This window comes from Asterias amurensis, chromosome 8, assembly GCF_032118995.1.
Source record: "Asterias amurensis chromosome 8, ASM3211899v1".
NCBI classification, from domain to species: domain Eukaryota; kingdom Metazoa; phylum Echinodermata; class Asteroidea; order Forcipulatida; family Asteriidae; genus Asterias; species Asterias amurensis.
In genome coordinates, this window is record NC_092655.1 from 11,634,179 (window position 1) to 11,656,314 (window position 22,136).

General features: G+C 38.4%; 1 protein-coding gene across 2 annotated transcripts in view; it reads right to left on the reverse strand.

Annotated features, from left to right (window-relative positions):
- Positions 1-657: 657 nt before the first annotated feature.
- LOC139940932 (dedicator of cytokinesis protein 1-like) overlaps positions 658-22,136 on the reverse strand; it is a 74,855-nt gene continuing 53,376 nt past the window's right edge. Inside the window, exons 39-49 of one of the 2 annotated variants that reach the window (XM_071937333.1) lie at positions 21,501-21,585; positions 20,054-20,140; positions 19,334-19,510; positions 18,671-18,754; positions 17,967-18,098; positions 16,717-16,883; positions 15,835-15,933; positions 10,469-10,628; positions 9,508-9,598; positions 8,423-8,589; positions 658-7,873 (exon numbers count right to left, since the gene is read on the reverse strand). In XM_071937333.1, coding sequence (XP_071793434.1) covers positions 7,754-7,873; positions 8,423-8,589; positions 9,508-9,598; positions 10,469-10,628; positions 15,835-15,933; positions 16,717-16,883; positions 17,967-18,098; positions 18,671-18,754; positions 19,334-19,510; positions 20,054-20,140; positions 21,501-21,585 — 1,369 coding nt within the window. In that variant the 3' untranslated portion in view covers positions 658-7,753. The remainder of the gene's footprint in view (positions 7,874-8,422; positions 8,590-9,507; positions 9,599-10,468; positions 10,629-15,834; positions 15,934-16,716; positions 16,884-17,966; positions 18,099-18,670; positions 18,755-19,333; positions 19,511-20,053; positions 20,141-21,500; positions 21,586-22,136) is intronic. The other variant, XM_071937334.1, reaches the window with a different exon arrangement.

The following is a 22,136-nucleotide window of genomic DNA, read 5'->3' on the forward strand; positions in this document are numbered from 1 at the left end:
ACAAGAAAATAAGGAAAACCGGATACTAAATCATCACAAACCAAATATATGGACTGTACATTTTCTTTTCCAATAACAAATTTGACAGAAAGGTCATATCGTTGACAGAAAGGTCATATCGTTACAGTTTTGTGAGACAGGCAGAGTTTGGGTTTTTTAAAGAAACAAACATAAAACTTCACCTACGAGAGTGAAAACTTTGAAAAAGATGCTTATGTTTTGGGGAACATTGGCGTACAAACTAACATTTTTAAATGATGCAATAATTGCACAGGGATAAATAATGGGATGTTGGTTGCACCCTTAACACTGACGCGTGATAGGAAATTTTCCAGAGTCCTGTTGAGTGCTCATAGGTACAAATTGGACTCATTTTCAGTGTTTGTTTAGTCCAAGGTAACAAATGCTTGCACAGACTGTACACACAGCCAGTTTTTGGTAACCAATTCGAAACCCTGCAGGGTCCTTGTGTCGATTTCACAAAGAGCCAAGATTGATCGTACTGCAAATCAGTCATAGTTGCTTAGTAAAGTGTGATGTCACAATTGTAAATCACTATGGTGCTATTGACAATTTGCTTAGATCGATCTTATTGCTTTGTGAAATCGACCCCTAGTCATGTTCCTTGTATCCAGTAACACAAAAGAACACCAATACTCATTGTACAAAAAGGAACCTGAACTTAGGTCAGGTGAATCTACATATACAGATGTGTACAGTGCTTGTCACAGTTTCATAGAGCTGCTTGGTATAGTATTCGTACTGGATACACTTTCTCAAGTACTACTCGAGTACCATTTAGACGGTACTCGAAACAGACATGTACTTGGCTAGTAAAGAACTCTTACTCAAAGTCCATAGAGGTGCTTCCTAGAGTTGTAGCACCCACTTGAGTACTTGAGTACTCATTCATGGTACTCCAACTCATACTGGCTAGCTAAGTACTTGTACTTGAAAAAGCATGGAGCTGCTTACTGAGTTAATAGTACCCATATTTGGTACTTGTATTCAAGTACTACTCAAGTAACATTTTGATGGTACCTGTACTCAATACAAAAATAACAGTACTTGAAGTCATGCACTGAATACTCATCTGAAAATGAATCCTGACTATTTTATACATACTATGGTCACAGAAGGATTGTCCAACTTACAGAATGTTAGTTTAAGTGTATCAGAATACTTGGTAATACACTAGTGTGTATTCAGAGATCTCAGTATTTGGTACTCAGATGCTGGACTTGGTATTAGGGTATCAGAATACTTGGTAACACACTAGTAGTGTATTCAGAGATCTCAGTATTTGGTACTCAGCTGCTGGACTTGATACGCGAGTATCAGAATACTTGGTAATACACTAGTAGTGTATTCGGAGATCTCAGTATTTGGTACTCAGCTGCTGGACTTGGTATAAGGGTATCAGAATACTTGGTAATACACTAGTACTGTATTCAGAGATCTCAGTATTTGGTACTCAGCTGCTGGACTTGATACGCGAGTATCAGAATACTTGGTAATACACTAGTAGTGTATTCGGAGATCTCAGTATTTGGTACTCAGCTGATGGACTTGGTACTCGGGTATCAGAATACTTGGTAATACACTAGTAGTGTATTCAGAGATCTCAGTATTTGGTACTCAGCTGATGGACTTGGTACTCGGGTATCAGAATACTTGGTAATACACTAGTAGTGTATTCAGAGATCTCAGTATTTGGTACTCAGCTGATGGACTTGGTACTCGGGTATCAGAATACTTGGTAATACACTAGTAGTGTATTCGGAGATCTCAGTATTTGGTACTCAGCTGCTGGACTTGGTACTCGGGTATCAGAATACTTGGTAATACACTAGTAGTGTTTTTCGGAGATCTCAGTACTTGGTACTCAGCTGCAAGACTCCGTAGTCAGGTATCCGAAAACCTGGTACTCATAAACTTGTACTCGTACTGGTACTCGGATGTTGGACTAGGCACTCGGAAATCAGTATATTTGGACACTTTAACTCATGCACAATGGACAAAGTACTCACACTTGAGAACTTCTCAGCAGCACTTGTGACTTGATTAGTACTTGACTGCTTCACTGCTTTAAATTTAGGACTTAAAAGCTTATGGCACCCTCCAAAGCATGTGATTCTATGAGCTACATGTATGTGCAACTAAATTGGGTTCAGTCAAAGAATCTTAATGACATCCGCAATGACTGCCTTGAATTATATTGCAAACAATTTGAAGAGAAAAATCATAACAGACTCATTCCTAACACAAACAAGAGGGAAATTAAGGTGATGGAAAAAATCTTATGTATTAAATTTCTACATAATTTCAAAATATCAAAGTCAGTTATTGTTTAAGTTAATTTCATTTTACACATGTAGTGTCTGGGAAAATCAATACAAACATTATTAATTAATTATAAATATACAAAATGATACAATGCATAGCAAACAAACACAACTCTATAAGCACCTGGCATGTGGAATTCTATCAGTGACAAATAAAGAAGGACAAAAAGAGTATTTAAAATAAAAGAAAGTGACAAAGGCAAACATAAATGTTGGTTTACACTGTGTGCACAACAATGAGTGCGTTCGATAAGCTTCCCTGGGTCAAACCCGCAGGGCTCACTCAGGTGAGCCCCTGACAAGAGCTAATTGAACGATCACACTCGCCCTCTAATGGTGACGCCATGCACCTCAGTTCACCCCAAGATGACCCACTCCACAAGCAGGGCGCTGGGGGCTGACCCGGGTGAGCCCCGTCAAAGCTATTCGAACGTACCGGGGCAGACCGGGGTCGACCCAGGGAAGCTTACTGAACGCACCCATTAATAAGCGTGAACATATGAAGGTTTGCATATTTCTATGCAAATGTAACTTGCATGGTATAAAGATAGTCAAGGTAGAAATCTTCCCTTCTATTTGTTTTACTTGAAACGCAACAGTTTTTAGTGCCAAGTTAACAAAGTCCAGAACCTGATGTTTGAAAACATTGAAAACGAATCAGCTTTCTTTTCAATAGGCCCCTATTTAATTCTTGAGACTCAAATAACTGATTGAACTTTCACAGGTTTGTTACTTTAAGTGTATGTTAGATCACACACAGCATGCATTGTGTGTGTAGTCTCCAACAATTACCAAAGTTGTATGCGTCATTTTACGCTCGCTCGCTGTGGCTACCTAAATATAAAAATTTGCATTAGTTAATAATTAATGTTAGCATTACAGGAAATTTCCATTAAAGGATTCTGAGCTTCGCCACAAAAAGTGGAAACTATACATCCTTTTCACCAGGAGCAGTTATGCCTGGGGCAATCAGCAGCCCTACTGGTTTGTGCATCATCCAATCAAGTCCATTATTTGGAAAAGCAATTACATGGAGATAACAGGTGTTAGTTGTCAGATGAAAAGGATGTTTTATTCTAGCCCATTTCTTTAATGGAGCTTTCCCGCAATGCTCTTTAGTTACCAAGTACCAAGCATGCCTCATGAAAAAAGGAAGGTGTTCCTGAACAAATCTGAGTAGAATTAAGATTATCCGTTAAAACTAAGACCAATACCTAACCTGGCGACACACTTGCAACTAGTCTCACTGTGTGCATGTGTGTAACAAGTGCTAGAGTCAAATGCAGATGTTAAAGAAAGTCCACCTTAGATACAGTGTTAAATACACTTGTATAATAATACAAAGTCCCCGATTATTATTGATTACAATCACTGGACAGTATACACTAAAAAAGAGTACTTACATGTATTTCTAGAAAATTAAGTACATGGGTGTCACACACACGCTAATCTATTGCCACTAACTTCACTAGGACGCTACATAACTCAAACCAGATATACATAGTTTGTACAAAATCCAAACATAAGAAATAATAAGAGATACAAATCGAAAAAGCCTGTTTATAGTAAACGTGAAAAGCTAAGGTGAAGCAAACTGTGACAGGGTTCTGCAGCAAGCAAGACACCCGTGCGAGTTGCGAGGAAAATATATCTGAAGATAAGTTTTTTCCACACACACGGGGCCTCTTCTAAACCTCAGTTTAAGCTCAGATGTTACATGTAGGCTTCGTTTGATCTTGGCAACACCATGCAAATTTGTACACTTACAGAGACCAAGTTCTTGCAAGAACTATCGTTGACCATAGTTCGCCTACTATGTATAGCCCAAACTCTGTCTAGTTGACGATAGTTGGACTATGCTCGTCAACTATTTGGAACCAGCCTACCGAGCATGGCTGGTTATAATTAGACAAGTGCACCAGTTTATCAGAAAATAACAATGTACACTATTGAGCAGCCAGTCCCGTTGACATGACATGAATTGGGTCGTTCGCACTATACAACTTCTGTGCGCATGCCCTACGGGTGTCACTAAACAGCCACCGGTTAACCATTTTTCATTGCAGGAACTTGACCTGACTTGATACAAAGCCCAAACCAGAGCCCAAGCCTGGGACGCCAAGCTGAAGCTTGGAAAAGACCCTTGGTCGCTTCACGGTCGCTATCCCGTTGAGTATAAACAAAGCTCAAGGTATAATATTTCATCTGATCATATGTACAATACAAAAGACACGGTAGCCTTAAAATACGACTCGGACAAACAAATATTTAAAAAGAAAAATACAACTACAATCCAGACTGCATCTATAGTCGAAAGTAACAACATGGAACTGCAACTTGAATTTCTTCGAAACTTAAGATGTTCTTTGTGAACTTGTTCATGAATTAAACTCGGGTATTTTAACAGCAATTTAAAGAAACCATAACTCCTGGCAGTATATTTTATAGTACTTGATTAAAAAGTAATCAACACAAAGGAAGATATGATTTGGCTGCAGCACGGAAGAATAGCCAAGAAAGTGAGATAGTAAACATTTAAACAATTACACAAGTGGAAGATATTGCATATGAAAGCAGGAGATCCATGATTACATTATAGCTGTTGACCAGTTTCTGAAATGGTTTTTGGCTCAAGCAACTTTATGAAATGAGTATTATAGTTGGTCTAATCTGGGATAGCCTAATTTGCAAGAATTGCTTAAATTCTCCTAACCTGCCTGCTGCCTGGCTGCTATGGCCACCGCCATCCTCAAATGGCCAGCTTCCGATCTCCTACAGCTAGCAGCCCATCCACTAAGGCTGGGTGCCATTCCCTATGGCCAACCAAGCATCCGCAACAGCCAGCCGATCATCCTTTATGCCCAGCTGCTCCTCCATCGCTACAGCCAGCCTCTTGTCCACTACAGACAGCAGCCCATCCACTACAGCTGCACATCAGCTACAGCCAACCGATCGTCCGCTACGGCCAGCCGCCCGAACGCTACAGCCAGCTGTCCAACTTCTAGAGCCAGCCACACGTCCACAACCACCAGCCACCACAGCTAACCGCCAATGAACTACAGCCAGCTGATCATCCATCACAGCAAGCCTCTTGTCCACTACGGCCAGCCGCCCATCCACTATATCCAGCAGCCCATCCGCTACGGCCAGCCGCCTAAATGCTACAGCCAGCTGTTCAATTGCTAGAGCCAGCCACCCGTCCACTACTGCCAGCCGCCAATCACCTACAGCCAGCCTAATCATCCATAACAGCCAGCTTCTTGTCCATTATGGCCAGCCACCCATCCACTACAGCCAGCTGCCCATTTGCTACAGCCAGCCTATTTTCTGCTATTGCCAGCTTTGAACGCTACAGCTAGCTATCCAACTGCTAGGGCCAGCCGCCTATCCGCTACCGCAAGCCGCCAATCTGCTGCGGCCAGCAGCCCATCCACTACAGCCACCTGCCCATCCGCTACAGCCAGCTGATTATCCGCTACAGCCAGTGTCCCATCCACTCAACCAGCTGGCCATCTACTACGGCTGGCCCCTGTCTGATACTGCCAGCCTGTGCCGCCTACTTGCTCCATTGCTGTGGCTGCCCCAAAGCGAATCACATTTCATTACATATTTGATGTATCGTGCATGCATGACGTGTTCATGTACATGTGCATATTGTTCAAGCCACTTAAACGAGTCACTTAACGAGCCACTTAAACACTGCGCTTCTTAATACCTCTTTTCTTTCTCACATGGTAATTAGTAAACTTATCATTAACCCCTTTTGAGCAAAGGGTCACACATAAGAACAGACTGCAGTAGTCACTTAACTTCCAACAAATCATGAAAACAAAACAAACCATATAGAGATATATCTTAATTGACACTCACCATCTCAGTCTGATTCCTGACCCCCAAGCTCTTAAAATTAATCTCCAAACATGATATGCTCCAGATACTGTTAACAGACTATACAACATTGCAATGGACATTTTCTGAGTAAGCTAAGGGGTCAACACAATCTTTTTACAGGAATCCAGCCCATAACATAACCCATTATTCAAAGACAATCAATCCATAGTCCAGCTATAATTGCATTTCAATTTTGCAAGGGGAAACAATCAACAAAAACAGTAACAATTGGCATAAGTAATCAAAACTTTAGTGGCACTATTATAAAATTACAAAAAAACAAAACAAAAAACCATCTCAATTATTTTTTTATTTTATTATAAAAGAAGAAAAAAAAATGTGCAAAACCTGATACATTTGATCACAGGAAATGATCAAAAAGTACTGTTTTTATATAAAAAAAATATTAATAAAAATTATCACATTTTTACAAGGTGTACCGTTACATTTATTATTTGCATATTTTCTGGCATTATTCATCAGCATTTTCAGCACCAGGAACCTCTATTAATTAAATGCATTGATTACGTAAGTGTGGGGAAAACAAAAAAAGATTCAAACAGGATTCAAACTCGGTTCCTGTATTTCCGGTTCTGACTGGAAAACTACAGAGCCTTCATTCAAGAAATGCATCACAAGGTTTTGTTTCTTCAAGATGTATTTGAGAGTGGTGTTGGAACAAGTAACATTTAAGACGGAGCTTGCATTTAAGGCATCCAAAAACCTCCTACATAGGATACTTTCATATTTGGCTTCGAACCTGTTTCCTCCCTATTGCCATTCTAGTTGTTTTACAAGTAAAATGTACAGAAGCGGGTTCGAACATCAAACAATATGTGATCACTTCAAATGTTTTACACAGGATTTGAACCAACCACTTCAAGGATGTTTTTCCTTTTATGGATTTATAGATTCCAACCTGTAACCTCTCTTTTGCCATTCTAGTTGCTTTACAAGTAAAATGTACAGAAGATGATTTGAACATAAACTAATATGTGATCACTTCAAAATGTTTTACAGTTTGACCCAACCATTTCAAGGATTTTTTTCCTCTTATGGATAAAGATTCAAAACCTGTAACCTCTCTTTTGCCATTCTACTTGTTCTACCAGCAAAGAGTACCGAAGAGGGCTTGAACATCAAGCGGTATGTGATCACTTCAAAATGTTTTACACAGGATTAGAAACAACCATTTCCGGGGTGTTTTTCCTTTTTTGAATAAAGATTTCGAAACCTGTAACCTCTCTTTTGCCATTCTATTTGTTCTACCAGAAAAGAGTACCGAAAAGGGTCCGAACATCGAACAATATGTGATCAATTCAAAATTGTTTACTCAGGATTTGAACCAACTTCAAGTGCGGAGGACGTACTGTTCCAAGCAGGACTGGAACCAGTGACGATAAAAAGGTCGCTCATGGAAAATGTTCAAAGAGAGAATCGAACTAACAGCAGATTACATTACCAATTATTGCTACAGACCAGGCAGCCCTATGCTTTGTGTGTATAAGTAGTCGCTCTCATGATGTGTTGTTCAAGGTAGGTTTTCTAGCCGGCGATCCGGGAAGTAGTAAAGGCTCCTTCATCTGGGGCATTGGGGTGGCTGTAGAACTTGGTTCTTTGCCTGGGAGTGGTGGGGGCTGTAACAAAGCAGAGAAATAAACTTACCAACATTTCAGAAAACATATAAAAACAGGGCTCAAATTTAACAACTGGACCACAGGCAAGGGGGCCCAGTCATTTCAGCCTAGGGTCAAGTAAACTTAACACCTGACCAGTGTTTTTGTGAAAATGATGCTCAATGTTGGTTTTAAGTCTGGTTTAATCGTTCAATTACGTATGGTATTTAAGCATACTTAATGTAGTTCTTGACAAAATAAATGACACTATCTTTTCATGCTGCTGAAACATTTCTCAGGTTAAAATGTTTCTTAATCCGTTTCTCAAAAAACACATTCTGTGGAAGAGAATTGTTTCTCAGGATGGTACAAATTGTCAATTGCTGCTGTGCTTCTTACAAATTAACTTTAGGTGGTTTGTTTTTCGGAGTAAGTACACAAGGTGTAAACACACCACACTACCATATTACATGTAAAATTTGTGACTGGTATCCTGCTCATCTCTGAAAATTATTAAGAAATATTTTCGTCATAATGAAATTTGGCCCTGAACAAAATTCCTTGCCTTACCTTGTCCCTGAATGGTGAGGCACCCAACTGGAGGCTAAGTTTCTTTGGAGGGAGTGGGTTGGGTCCAGCGTCTTGGAAGGGTAGGCTGGAGTAGTCACTATAGGCTGCCTTTGGCGGAAGCTTAGGAGGTACATCTGGGTCGTCTTCAGGGGAGCTTGTCATCATGGCTGCCCAGAAAAAACAGTTAAGATAAACTGGTTAAATACCATTAATTAGTATTTCATTTTATGATTTATTTGGCTATTCCACAAAGAACAGAAACAATACATGTACTTGCAAACAAAAGTTTGTTTAAATGAAAAGCATAAAGTAGTCCTACAGGCTGAATAGCAACTAAAACACTGGTCCTGAATGAAGATGACTGACAGAAGGTTTGAATACAACAAGGAACAACCAAGGGTAGACTGAGAAAGGACAAGGAATGGGTGGGAGAGGGAACAGCAGGGAATTTGAAACAAAGACGACCCAAAAGTCGTTCAATCCAATTTTATTTATTTTAATTCTTCGGAAAACACAAAAAAAAAAAAAAAAAAAAGCTGATGCCGCCCACAGAAATGAAAAAGTAAAAAAAACTGTCATAAAAACAAAAGACGTGCCCTTCCAGACCTAGCTCATAAAAAGGGCAACAAATTATGTATCTGTGTACTAACCATAACACAGAAATCTAAAATTGTAGTGAAAATCAAAACAAAAGCTGGCAAGTAAAAGCATTACACCAACGTTATATATAAGAACCATTATGTTAAAACTATTTTAGAACTAAGACCCCGATATTGTCAAATTAAAGCAGACACACCAACCATGAAATGGGGGAAAATAGTAAAATAATAAATACATGAAATAAAAGCATTGTACAAATAAAAAATGTAAAGATCGAGGCCCGATTAAATGATTAAAACACAAAACTAGAAATGAGAAGAGACAATGAAGAATAAATGAAATAAATGTGTGCAAATACAACACAAAGTACAAGAATACATATCTGACGTCCAAACCCAGATGCCATAATCAACTAATTTGGCTTTTTGAGATTTTGTTTCCAGATGGCAAGTTCGGATTAACTTGCGTTAGAAAGGAATACTTACGGACATGCATCGACATCGCCTTCAGAGGTCTTGGTAATGGGGATGCGTTGGCCTTCTTCATATCCTTACGAAGTGGCCTCGCACTTGATATCTGCCGAAAGACGCAGAGTAAGGGGAGAAATCAAAACTAGTAATAAGAGCTACTACTACTACTACTACTGCTGCTGCTGCTGCTGCTGCTGCTGCTGCTGCTGCTGCTGCTGCTGCTGCTGCTGCTGTAATATTAATAATAACTTGTAATGATTACAATAACTGGCAATATTACTAATAACTAGTAATATTTTCTAATGAACAGTAATAATAATAACAACAATTATATTTCATTATTTTAAACTAGAGTTTTACATAAAATCTCACAACAAGATATACAGTAAACCAGAAATCAGTTACAAAATAGTCAATTACATGAAGTAAAAAAAACCCAATCATTAAAAACCATGTCATACATTAATAACAATTAGTTTAAAAACATTACATGAAAAAGTACAACTCTAAGCTGCAGGGTAAATCCAAGGGGTAAATCCAACACAATACTGTCTCAACTCTCCACTCTCATGTTCCCATCCATACACCTAGGTAAAGAGAAGCAATTATGGTTAAGTGCCTTAGTCCAAGGCACAAGTGCCATGACCAGGAATTTAACGCAAACTGTGAAGATTTAGCTTTTGTAACTTGCGTCTAATGTACTACACTGCTCTGCCACGACACGCCACTGGCAATTTTGATAGTAACCCTTGCTAAGAAGGAATAACGTAATAATAATACCTATAATATTATCATTATAAGAAGGTTAAGTCTCAAGGCTTTGAACGGTTAGTAGTACTGTGAGTTGAACTTAAATGCTTCAGCATTATTTTTCAATTTCTTCATAGGGTGCCCTTTACCAAGGAGAAATGCCTTGGTGACCTTGCCCTTTCACAAACGCAGCATACAGGTCTGCTCATGGGTATATTCCTCTCACCTTCTCATCCAGGATAATTGGTTTTGCCGCCTCCTTTGACGGCGTACTAGCGTTGGAACCAGAGTCTTCAGCCGACATATCTTTACTGTTACGTTTTGCCGGACTACCTGACACCTTATCCTTATGCTGCCCCGAGGATTTACTACCTGGGGTACCTTGCCTGCAATACAAACAAAGCATCTTTAGGTAACTCATGAGTTTAGGAAGTTGGAATGGAATTTTACTGAATCAGTTTATTTTAAATTGGTAAAATTATTTTAAATCTTGATGTGTGAGCCTAGTGGAAATGATAAAAAAGAAAGAAACATATATCATGAGAATTGTTAAAAAATGTTCTTCATCATGTTCATAAACATCTTATTTGTAAAACCAAATTTGTTAATTCAAGTTTTGTGTCTAAGATAACCAAAATAAATCAGGTATTTTTTACATGCAAGCGAACGTGGCTACGCTGTGAGTCAGTCTGCAGAGGAAAATCATAAATTAGTTTCTACCCTCTACTCTTCTTAATACTAGAGATGGTAGAACTTGTTATATTCATAAAGAAAGAACCAAAGTAATCTTAAGAGCTGTTAAGCAAAGAAATACAAATTTGTTAAGCAAAAGTTAGAAGGTTCAAAGATTCATATATTAACATGGTGGTCTTACTTCCTGTACGCAGGATCCAGTTTCATAACACTGTTTAAACTTAGCAAGTTTTGAGGCTCACAATATCATGCCATTATACATGTACACCTGGGGTGTACCAAGTATCAGTGTGTGTTTTCAATGGGGCTTCAAAATTAAAGGTGACTGTAGGTCGATGACTCACCCCAAACGAATTCTGCTCATAGTAGTGTTAACCGGCTATTAGGGAAATTTGTGAATTTTGACCGTACCGTTAATGAGTTACAACAATTTGTTTACAACCGTGAGGTCACGGACCGCACCATGCCACTGCGCTGGGTTAACCCCTGCTGGCATTTGCCAGGCAGATCAAACCGAGGCACACAGTTTCTCAAACGATAATTGCCTGTTACATGGTGCTTGGCGGTTATCATTCAAGAATATTACCACCATTCAAAGAAGGGCGAAGGGAACACTCATCAGAGTTTGCTCACCAGAAGTGCACTTAAATCATAGCCAGATAAGAAACTGTGGGCAGGTCCAAGTGCAAAAAGCATCACGATTTAGATGTTTGTGTAATCCAGATATATCTCTTATCCAGTAATTCGTGTTTTGTCAAATTAGATCATGGGTACAAAAAGGTGATGGAGAGTTGCTGAAGACAGGGTGGGGGGCAATTTGCCCTGTCCCTCCCCCCCCCTATTTTGTTTATTATAAATTAAATTAAAAGAATTGATAATGCACCTTGATTTTGTCATATCATGTGAATCACTCTTCAAAGTCAGTACCAAAGAAAACATTGACAAATCATTAAAGGAACACGTTGCCTTGGATCGGTCGAGTTGGTCTATTAAAAGCGTTTGAAACCGTTTGTTATGAAATGCATATGGTTAGAAAGATGTTTTAAAAGTAGAATATAATGATCCACACAAGTATCACTCGAAACTGAACGGTTTTCCTTTTACGTCGCGAACTATCATGGTCGGCCATTTATGGGAGTCAAAATTTTGACTCCCATAAATGGCTGACCGTGTTAGTCGACAGGGTAAAAAGAAAACCACACAATTTCGAGGCATATATGTGTAGATCATTGTATTCTACTTTTACAATATCTTTCTAACCATATAAATTTTACAACAAACGGTTACAGAACGATTTTCAAAGACCAACTCGACCGATCCAAGGCAACGTGTTCCTTTAAAACTGGGTGAAGTGCTCATCAAATAGATGACACAAGCTTTCCAACAAGACCTACTGTAATTAGGGCTACAATGTAGAGTATTTACTCAACATACATGTACAAAATGTTTCATACATGTACATTGTCCATCTTATACAGAAGTAACCCCACACACACACACCCAACCCCACACCCATTCCCAAGATTCCCAAAACACACATGAGAGGAGTTTGGGTACAACATGCCACATACACTGTACATGTATCGAGCATAAGATGTTGTTGTTGCCCCTACGGTCTCTAGAGTTAAGAATGAGTTACTGTTTGTGGAAGAAGAAAAAAAAACAAATTGACAGCCACGTTTGTTTAGTTGTGAGATGATGTCAACATTACTGGATCCGAGTCTAGTCGAGTTAAAGCCATTGGACACTTTCGGTAAACATGTAAACAGTAATGTCCAAGGCCCACACTTCGTGTATCACAACTTCTACATAAAATAACAAACTTGTGAAAATATAGGCTCAAACGGTCATCGGAGTCTGGAGAAAATAACGGGAAAGCCCATCCTTGTATCCGCACGTTTCGCTGTGTCATGACATGTGTTTAAAATAAATCCGTAATTCTCGATATTGAGAATTGATATTGTTTTATTGTTTTCTCAAAAAGTACAGCTATTCATGGAATAATATTTCAAGAGAAGTCTTCAAGAAAGTGTCCAATGGCTTTAAACTCCAGGCCTTGCTTACCCAAAAAGGATGAAGGGGTTAAGATGTTAAAGGCACTGGATACTATTGGTAATTTCGCAAAATAATTGCTAGCATAAAAACTTACTTCGTAACGAGCAATGGAGAGCTGTTAATAGTAAAAAAAAACATTAGTGCGAAACAGATCCCTCTTACAATAAGAGGTAATTTCTCCCTCAAATGTTAAAAGACTAAATAGGCATCTGAAAGTACAGTACACAAATTTGTGCAGCAAAAATTTGTGCAGCAAGGGTGTTTTTTCTTTCATAATTCTCTTGCAACTTCGATGACCAATTGAGTCTAAATTTTCACAGATTTGTTATTTTATGCATATGTTGGGATACACCAAGTGAGAGAACTGGTCTTTGACAATAACCAAAGGTGTCCACTGCCTTTAACTTAGGAATCATTCAGAAGTTGACTTTCTACCGTTGCATAATCTACAATGTAATGTACAGTTCTGGAGACACTAGCATTCCTACAACAATGTAACACATCTACCTTCCCCACGTTGCATCTAACAGTGATTGAAAATACATGATATCAAAAGTGCAGGGGTGGATTTCACAAAGGTAGTCCTAACTTAGGACTAGTCCTAGGCAATGCTAAGAGATAGGACCAGTCCTACATGTAAGTTAGGATGAGTTACTGGTCCTAACTTAGGACTGGTCCTATCTCTTAGCATTGCCTAGGACTAGTCCTAAGTTAGGACTACCTTTGTGAAATCCACCCCTGCAAATGTAGGATAGCCTTTTATAACTTTTATAAGGGATTGCCTTCATGTTTCATTGATAATTTACTCACACAACAATGACCCCAGCAGGAATCGCAAATCTGGTTTTCTGAATGATTTAGACTAATCCATTGTGTGTTACATTAGATTTGAATATTGTCTGGTACAATGACGTGCTTGATCACAATTTACCACTTAAACTTGAATTCCTCAGACTATCAAGACAGTCACATGATTAGGGGCAACCTTTTGTGTAGTACATAGGAAACGATAAACCCCCATACACAATTTTGAATAAATGTGTATGGCACAATGGTACCAGAGTTTGCTCATCTGGAGGTTGCTAATGTATACAAAAGCTTTTAGCAACTGTCTCAATATTCTGAGGAATTCAAATTTAAGCATTAACTGTTGACTAAACATGTCGATGTACCAGACATTCAAATCTAACTCGCCAATGGCTTATTTTGATGATTTTCTCACATTGATCTCGATTTTGCAATAAAGTTATTTTCTCGCACGATAATGCTTCGTGCACAAAAATATTTATCTCAGCTTGTACTTGTTTGTACTAAATTTGAACAATTTCCAACACCAGTATAATTTAAGTGCTATTTTAGGAGATCAACGTTTTTGGCACCAACACAATAACTGGTTGTAACAAATATCATCATCATCATAAATCATTGAGAAATCAAAATGTTTATGATTGATGTGATCAGTAATGCTTGAGTATCAATAGAATTGCCCACAAAGAGGAGCCATGGGGGTGGGTCACACACACCATGCATGATGGTATAAAAGCATTTCTGTTGCAGAAGTGTATGGAAAAAACCCCACTGTGGTAACCTGGTACATGTATTACCAAATTTCAGTGTCAATTGAAAACATCTAAACGTCATGCTTGATTATGAATTGTTACTGACTGCTTTCCATTGCCAATAGCTTTGTATAATGCCCCGGCCATGACGTATTGAAATAATGGAGATGGTGCAAGTTTAAAGTTTCACATGAATTGAAGATCCCATTTCAGAGCCAACATTCATTTATAATGCCCTTCTGGGCCACTATTCATTCATTTTGCCATGCACATCCATGTCTTTGAAGTTTTGAATTCCGTACAATTATTGGTATAAATTTGTATAAAATTGTTTTGCCAATGGCATGGGCCATATTGGTCCTCGGATGGGACAATATTGAACCTTATTTTACACCACATTTTTGGACCTCATATAAAACCAAATTGGACTGTTTATGGGACCATATTTGACCTCATATGGGACCAAACTGGACCTCATATGGGACCATATTGGACCTCTATGAGACCATATTGGACCTCATATAAGATCATATTGGACTTTATATGGGACCATATTTGACCTCATATGGGATCATATTGGACCTCATATGGGACGCAGAAGTTCCATCATATCATAATCCTCTCCAGTTTGTGGGTTTTGCTAATACTTTTTGCTCATATCTATAACCTCTAAATATAGTGCAGATATGAAACTGCCCAATTGGCAGGCCAATAATCCTTCCAGTAAGTGCTAAAAAGGGTGCAACTGCAAGTATGCTGAAGTTCAAACTACCTCAATAGAAGGGGTCAATGTCTATATTGTTCCCCATGCCAGTATCTAAAGTTCTACAGGTGGTGTGGGTGTATGCATTGTGATTTATGACATTCCCCAACTCTTTCGTAGGAAGGGGGCAATATAACATCCAACATGCTTATATTGCCCCCATGTACATGTACATGTATCTACAATTTATGCAACAGGTATGAGGGCCAATAGCATGTGATGTGGGTGTACGCAGCTGGATTCATGATGACATTCCACAATCCTTTTGAGGGGGGAAGGGGGGCAATATAACATACAACATGCTTATATTTCCCACAATGTATCTATGCAACATGTATGAGGGCAAATAGCAGATGATGTGGGTGTATGCAACTAGATTCATGATGGCATTCCACAACCCGTTTTGGAGGAAGGGACCAAAATAATATCCAACATGCTTATTGCCTCCAGTGGTACAATGCTATGCAAAAGGTATGAGGGCCAATAGCAAGGCATTCTCAGAGTCAATATTCAGTATATTACCCCTTGATAAAGACTGACGAATCGCTCATACGCCTCGGTGTGGCTAGGTTAAGACTCAAGTGCTGTGTGACTGTAGAGCTCATTAATTGCAAGTAGCTCCTAATTGTTGTGGGACGAAAAAATAATTCTCAACTTCAATGAAGGCTCCTTAATAAACAACAATGAAAGCTTCCAATCATATTGATCCTAGAAATAGACAATGTTAAGCTTCCTTTTCTGTTTCGGGAGAAAAGTTTGTCAAAATTCACCCTGTAAATACAAGTAACCACCCAACGAACATTTTAAAAGATTATACAGATCAAAAACAGACTGCATTGAGTTAGTGTTGTGGATAGACCATGAATTCTACTGTATCTCTCTATATGAGTTGAGATGGTTCTCAGAAGAACCGGTTGTTTGAAACTCTATAAACCAAAACAGCTCATAAAAGAGAGTTTTGTACATAGTGCCTTGGCAACCCTCACTTGATTGTTTTCGTAACAAAGTTTCCCAATCCCAACTGCATTGGATACCCTTCCTGCACCTTTGCATTTTGTTGTTTTAAATTGTTGCCTGTCTTTTGATAACCAAACCTGCTTTGGCTAATACGCTAGACCCCCTCCCCTACACACACACACACACAGAAACTAAAGCTGCTTCAACTCAGCAGCAACAGATAACCAACAGACTTTTCCCAAACCTCAGCTGAGGCTCCGGCTACTTCACGCTCCATTTGATGTTGAAGCACTGTGCACTACTGTAAAATTGAAAAATGGGAGTCCACGCCAAAATCAGGACAGGCCACTAGTCTCAAGGCTGAGATCAGGACAACGCAAAGTACTCTCCAAGGAGCTTTTTAAACTATAGTCAAAATAAGAATTGAAAAAAAAAAACAGCACTCACAAATTGTCAGGATTGGAGACGATACTGCTTCTGGATCCGTGAGTGTCCGATGACGTGGAAGAATTTGAAACAGACGACAGCGGCCGGTCAGAGCGCCCTCTGGAGAATCGGCGCGCATAGGACTGAATCATGCGGTCATTCGGGGTAAAGGCAAAACCCTCGACAAGCTAAAAGAAAAATGAAGATAGTGATAGTGAACATTTAACGTGGTTATATCAATGAGAGAGAATATGCAAATTATTTTAAAATTGTCATGCAAGTTACTTATAAAAGCAATCAACTTACCAAAACATAACACATTAAAACAATGGCAAACAATTATTCAGAACTATGGAAATATGAAAGTAGAAAACTGTAGCTAGACAGTAAAGATTTCTCATCCATTGTAAACATCATTGAGACTTGTGGTGCATCTAGCCAAATAATCACAATAAGAAAAATATTTTCTTTTCTTTTGAAAGTAAATAAAAACCATGTGTAATATATTCTTAGCCTTCTTAGCCTATAAACAAAAGTACTAGAAAAAAAAAAAATAATAAACATAAAATACAAAATAATAATCTTAGCCAAGAGACAGTTAGCTACAAAAAAGTTATACATGTAGGCCTCAAAGGGAAGAATCATCAGAGTCTAAATTGAAACAATCATTTTTAGAAAGCACAAAAGTGTCATGTTCACAACAAATACATGATCGAAGCAAATTAATTTATTCAATTTGTTCACAGGGGAGAACTGCTTGCATAAAAAGGATGGTATCATATGATGACCCGGCATCATCACCCCCCAAAAACACTGGCTGTGCCATTTTGGAGGACGGTGTCTTATCCTGTTGGTAAGTGATGCTGTTTTGAAGCCGACAGTGCATTGTAAGTGATTGGTATACATAGAAGTTTGTTATAAGTTTGTTTATGGTGCACTTCCGGCTAAAAAACATAAAGAATTACAAACAGAACACTGTGCCAGCTACAACTGGGGCTGAAACAGAATTATCCCCTTCACAGTCCATAAGGTTTTAGGCGTGGGAATCATCCAACATAGCAGCCTGGTTGGTGAAGCACAATGCACTACCGTCATGCACAAGGGACCAGCCCCAAGTGACCCACTCCACAAGCAAGGCATCTTGGGCCGACGCGGGTGCGCCCCTGGAATGACATCAAAGGTATTAAGACGTACCACAGGCAGGCCGGGGTCGACCCAGGGAAGGGAAGTGAGCGCACCCTAAGTGATCGCACTGAGGCGATAGTCCTTACCTTCTTCCCATAGCGTTCTTCAACCTGCTCTTTCCTCTTCACAAACATGTCTTCCATCTTCTTCTGGAAAGGTCCAAGGTCTTCTTTCATCTTGTTGCGGTGGATCATCAGACCCACTTCCACCAGAGGAATCTAAAAAAAAGAATACAACATTTTTGCGATTTACGAATCAAAGAAAAAACACTCAATTTAATGATGCTGCTTGTGCCAGTGGTGTATATTGGTATATTGGTATATTTTATAAACATTATCATATTTTTACCAAAGGTCAAGTTGCTTGACTATTTACAAGATAAAAACATCAAACATGTCAAATTCAAAGAATACAACAATTAAACAGTAATTATAAATTGGAAAAATAACCAGTAAAAAAAAATAGAAGTTTTACACAGTGCACACACAGATTTGTCTGCCTCAAATTTGTAAGAAGTATAATAAATTAAACTAAAGACTGCAAGCAAACAAATACTTGATCAAAAAGTGGGGAAAAGGTTGATGACAAAAAGAAAGAGGACACCAAACCCTGTGACTGGAGATTCTGTCCACCCGGAGATGTTTTCCTGAATACTGCAAATTGTGTAGGGGCACTAATGTAAAGCTCTCTAGTACATTATTGTAAAATAAGCTAAAAGAACTAAATATTGTTATTGTTATCTGGGCACACAACGACTTTCTGATACAATATTTATTCGTGGACTTCTTACCTGTTCAGCAAAAAGCTCCTTCAGTCTGGCAATATGGATGGCGTACTCTGGGTGTTTATTGGCGTAAGCATCAGTACAGAAAGCCTATGGAATCAAATGGACATAGGATTTAAAACTTCATGTACATGGTCCAGTTTCACAGACTGGCTTGAGCAGACAATAATGTTTGTTAAATTTGCATCAGGGATAAAGAGTATTATGTAGGTATACCAAAAACAAAACTTTCTTCAAATTCTCAGTTGGAACCATAACATGAATCAAAATTCCCGACACAGAAATCAAACAAGAAGTACAGCAGCAATTAAAAAAAAAACAGTTGTCGTCGCTTACTACACACAAAAAAGAGCCTGAAATCTCAATCTCCCACCATGAACTAAAAACACATTTGTACACAATTTGCATCGCACAAATTTGCAAAAAAAAAAATAAAAATAAATAAATAAATAAATTCTGTGACCAGCGCATTTTTTACTCCACAAAATGGCAACCGGTGTTAGTAAGAGGAAAGCCATGCAAATTCGAGGCAAACATGTATTTGTGTGGATCATTCTATTTTACTTTAAAACATCTTTCTAACAAGATGCCTATAATGACATAATAGTAACAAAATGCTTTTCATCTGACCAATAAGCCCAATCCAAGGCAACGAGTCCCTTTAAGTACCTGCTCATATTTTGCAGGACCTCCCATGACTGCCGAGTCAATGACACCATTGAGCTGCAGACTAAGCGGGTTTAAGGGTAGGCTGGAGTCTGCCTGGTACTGACCGACCATCTGTTTCAGTTTGCTGTTCACATCCTCCATGTTCTCGATGGCGTTGCTGATCGGTGACAACTCCACCTTGGGGGGAAAAAAAAAATATCAATAAACCTAACGTTAAATCAATGATCATCATAATATTTTTAAGGATATAAAGAATTTGAGACTTCTTCCATTGTATTGTTTGACGTTTTCTTTTAGGGGGGGTGTGGGCATAAAGCTGCTTGACAAAAATTGGTGCTTAGCAAATTTCTCAGCTAAGCAAAAATGAGCAGGGACTCTTAGCTGGTAAACTGTTTCTGCTAAGCAAGAAATTTCTGCCAGATACATTTGACCTTACATGTACATCCATTCAAACATGTACATACTTTACACATGATTGCGTACAAACATGGTGCAGACGTTCAAAAGTAAAGTAGACTTCTGGTGTATGAAGCTGACAAACCCTTTGAGCAGACCAAAAATAACACCGAAATTTAAAGCTTCACTACTGCAAGTTTATTCACCAATGCCCACATGACATTGGGCCTGTGAGGCCAGTGCCCTGCTTTTATCCTTGCATGGGTATCTGAATCTTTCAGAAAAGAAGAAAAAAAAACATTTGGAAGAGGTAAGGTAACTTACCGAGGACGTTTTAGCAACTTCAAACCATCTGAGAATTCCTGGTAGTTTGTAAGCTGTGGTGAAATACGTCCTCTCTATGCACATAGTCTGCGGCAAACCATCCAACCAAACAATCAATTAGTATACACGAACATGTACCAAACATACAGATCCTTGTCATTCGATTGGTGTAAAACACTTCTGGGCCCAACTAAGCAAAAATGAGCAGGATACCACTCACAAACTGTATACATGTACATGTATGTGACAAGGCATGTTGGCTGGTAACCATATTCTGGTATTCTGGTAATTTTCTTGTGCTTAGCTACTTTTTGTGCTAAAGCAGCTCTATGAAATTGGGCCCAGGTGTCATTCATTATTCTGCAATGCATTTATTGCTGCCATGCTCCAAAAATAAGTATTGGATAGGCATGTCCAATAGAATTAATTATTGGACACTTCACATCGTTTTTGTACTAAATGAGGACAGGTTGTGTCACAAGAGACAAGGTTGGTGTCCCGATTGTGTGGTTCAGAGTGTGGGCTGGAAAACTGTCTGCCTCTTTTTGTGTTTGTTGTGAAACAGTTTCAAATGACAAGAGTCTACATTGTATGTGTGAGCTACATGTACATTATATAAAACAAATATTAAATGCATTTTGTTCGTGAATTGTCACATAATATTTATAAACACTTGGTGAATTCTGGCTTTTCTGGTCCAGTTGGCACTTTTTGATTTTTTTCTTCTGTAACAATGCACTAAGCATCCAATATTTGTGTGATAATGATATTACTAGACATTTTTAGCGCGCTAAACACTAGACTGAAGCGCTATGGTACAGTTGTCCGCTTTTAAAGTAAAACCAGGACAAGAGCACCAATAATACAAAGATACCGAAAAGACAAAACATACATCAAGAGAAGAGATTTACATTTACACATCATACAATATTCAACACAAATAATTCAATGCAATTATGAAGCAATATAAAAACACAGCTTCAAAAACAATAGAAGCTTAAATAATCAATCATCAATCACAAAAAATACACAATTATTACATCAATAAATAATTGCAATAAAACAACCAGCAATTTTGTTACTGAGACTTAGTGGTCCAAGAATGAGACCAATATTGGGAAGTTTGAGACTAGAAACCAAGTCCACATCTGAAGACAAAAGAATGAAACATGCAAATCACATATCAAGACATTGCACAAAAATCAAACTGCAGTAGTGTAAATACACTGGAAAAAGTTCAAAACAATTAAACAAGTCACACATTTTTCATTTGCAAATCAAATATAAAGACATTTCAAATAAATTTAACTATAGTAAATTTATTGGAAAATAATTCAAATCAATTAAACAAGTCACACATTTAAAGACAAAAACAAAAAAAACCTGTACTTCAAAAGTGAAATGACTTTGTACAAGAAATGGATGGTGATGTTTTTTAAAATCTTACTTTGAATTCGTTGTCTTTGTCTTTCGTCTCTCTGTGGAAGGCTCTGGAATATGAGAACTTCATCACTTCATTCACTGCATAGTAGCTGAAATACAAAATAATAATAATATAAATAATAATAATTAGGGAGGCTAATCATTAGGCCTGGGCGAATTATTCGAATATCCGGTTAATAGCGAATAGGTTTTCCTATCCGTAACCTCGAATGCCTTTTTTTTCTTAACCGGATATCCGCATAGGGCGCGAATACCTACTTATAAACCGGATAGTTCTGTAATTACAACCAAGTAACCGGATATTCTTTAATATCCGAATATCCGCGGACGTCGGGCGACAACTGATATGAATGTTTTGTCTGAATCCTTATGAAACTTCTATTAAAACAGCATAAAACAGCATAAATTAAGTTTTTAACTATGCTCACCTCCGTGAAGAGTTAAAACAACGACATTTCCGACGTATTTTGTTCAAAGATTACAAAAGTTTTCCTTCACATAGTCAATCACAATCAAAAGAAAAAGCAAATCGCCATCTTTAAATTAGATCCGGTCATTTTTATGAAAGAACCGAGTGACACTGTCTAAAACTAATATCAATCCGCCCATAAGATCCCATTCACAAACGAACAGCGCCCTC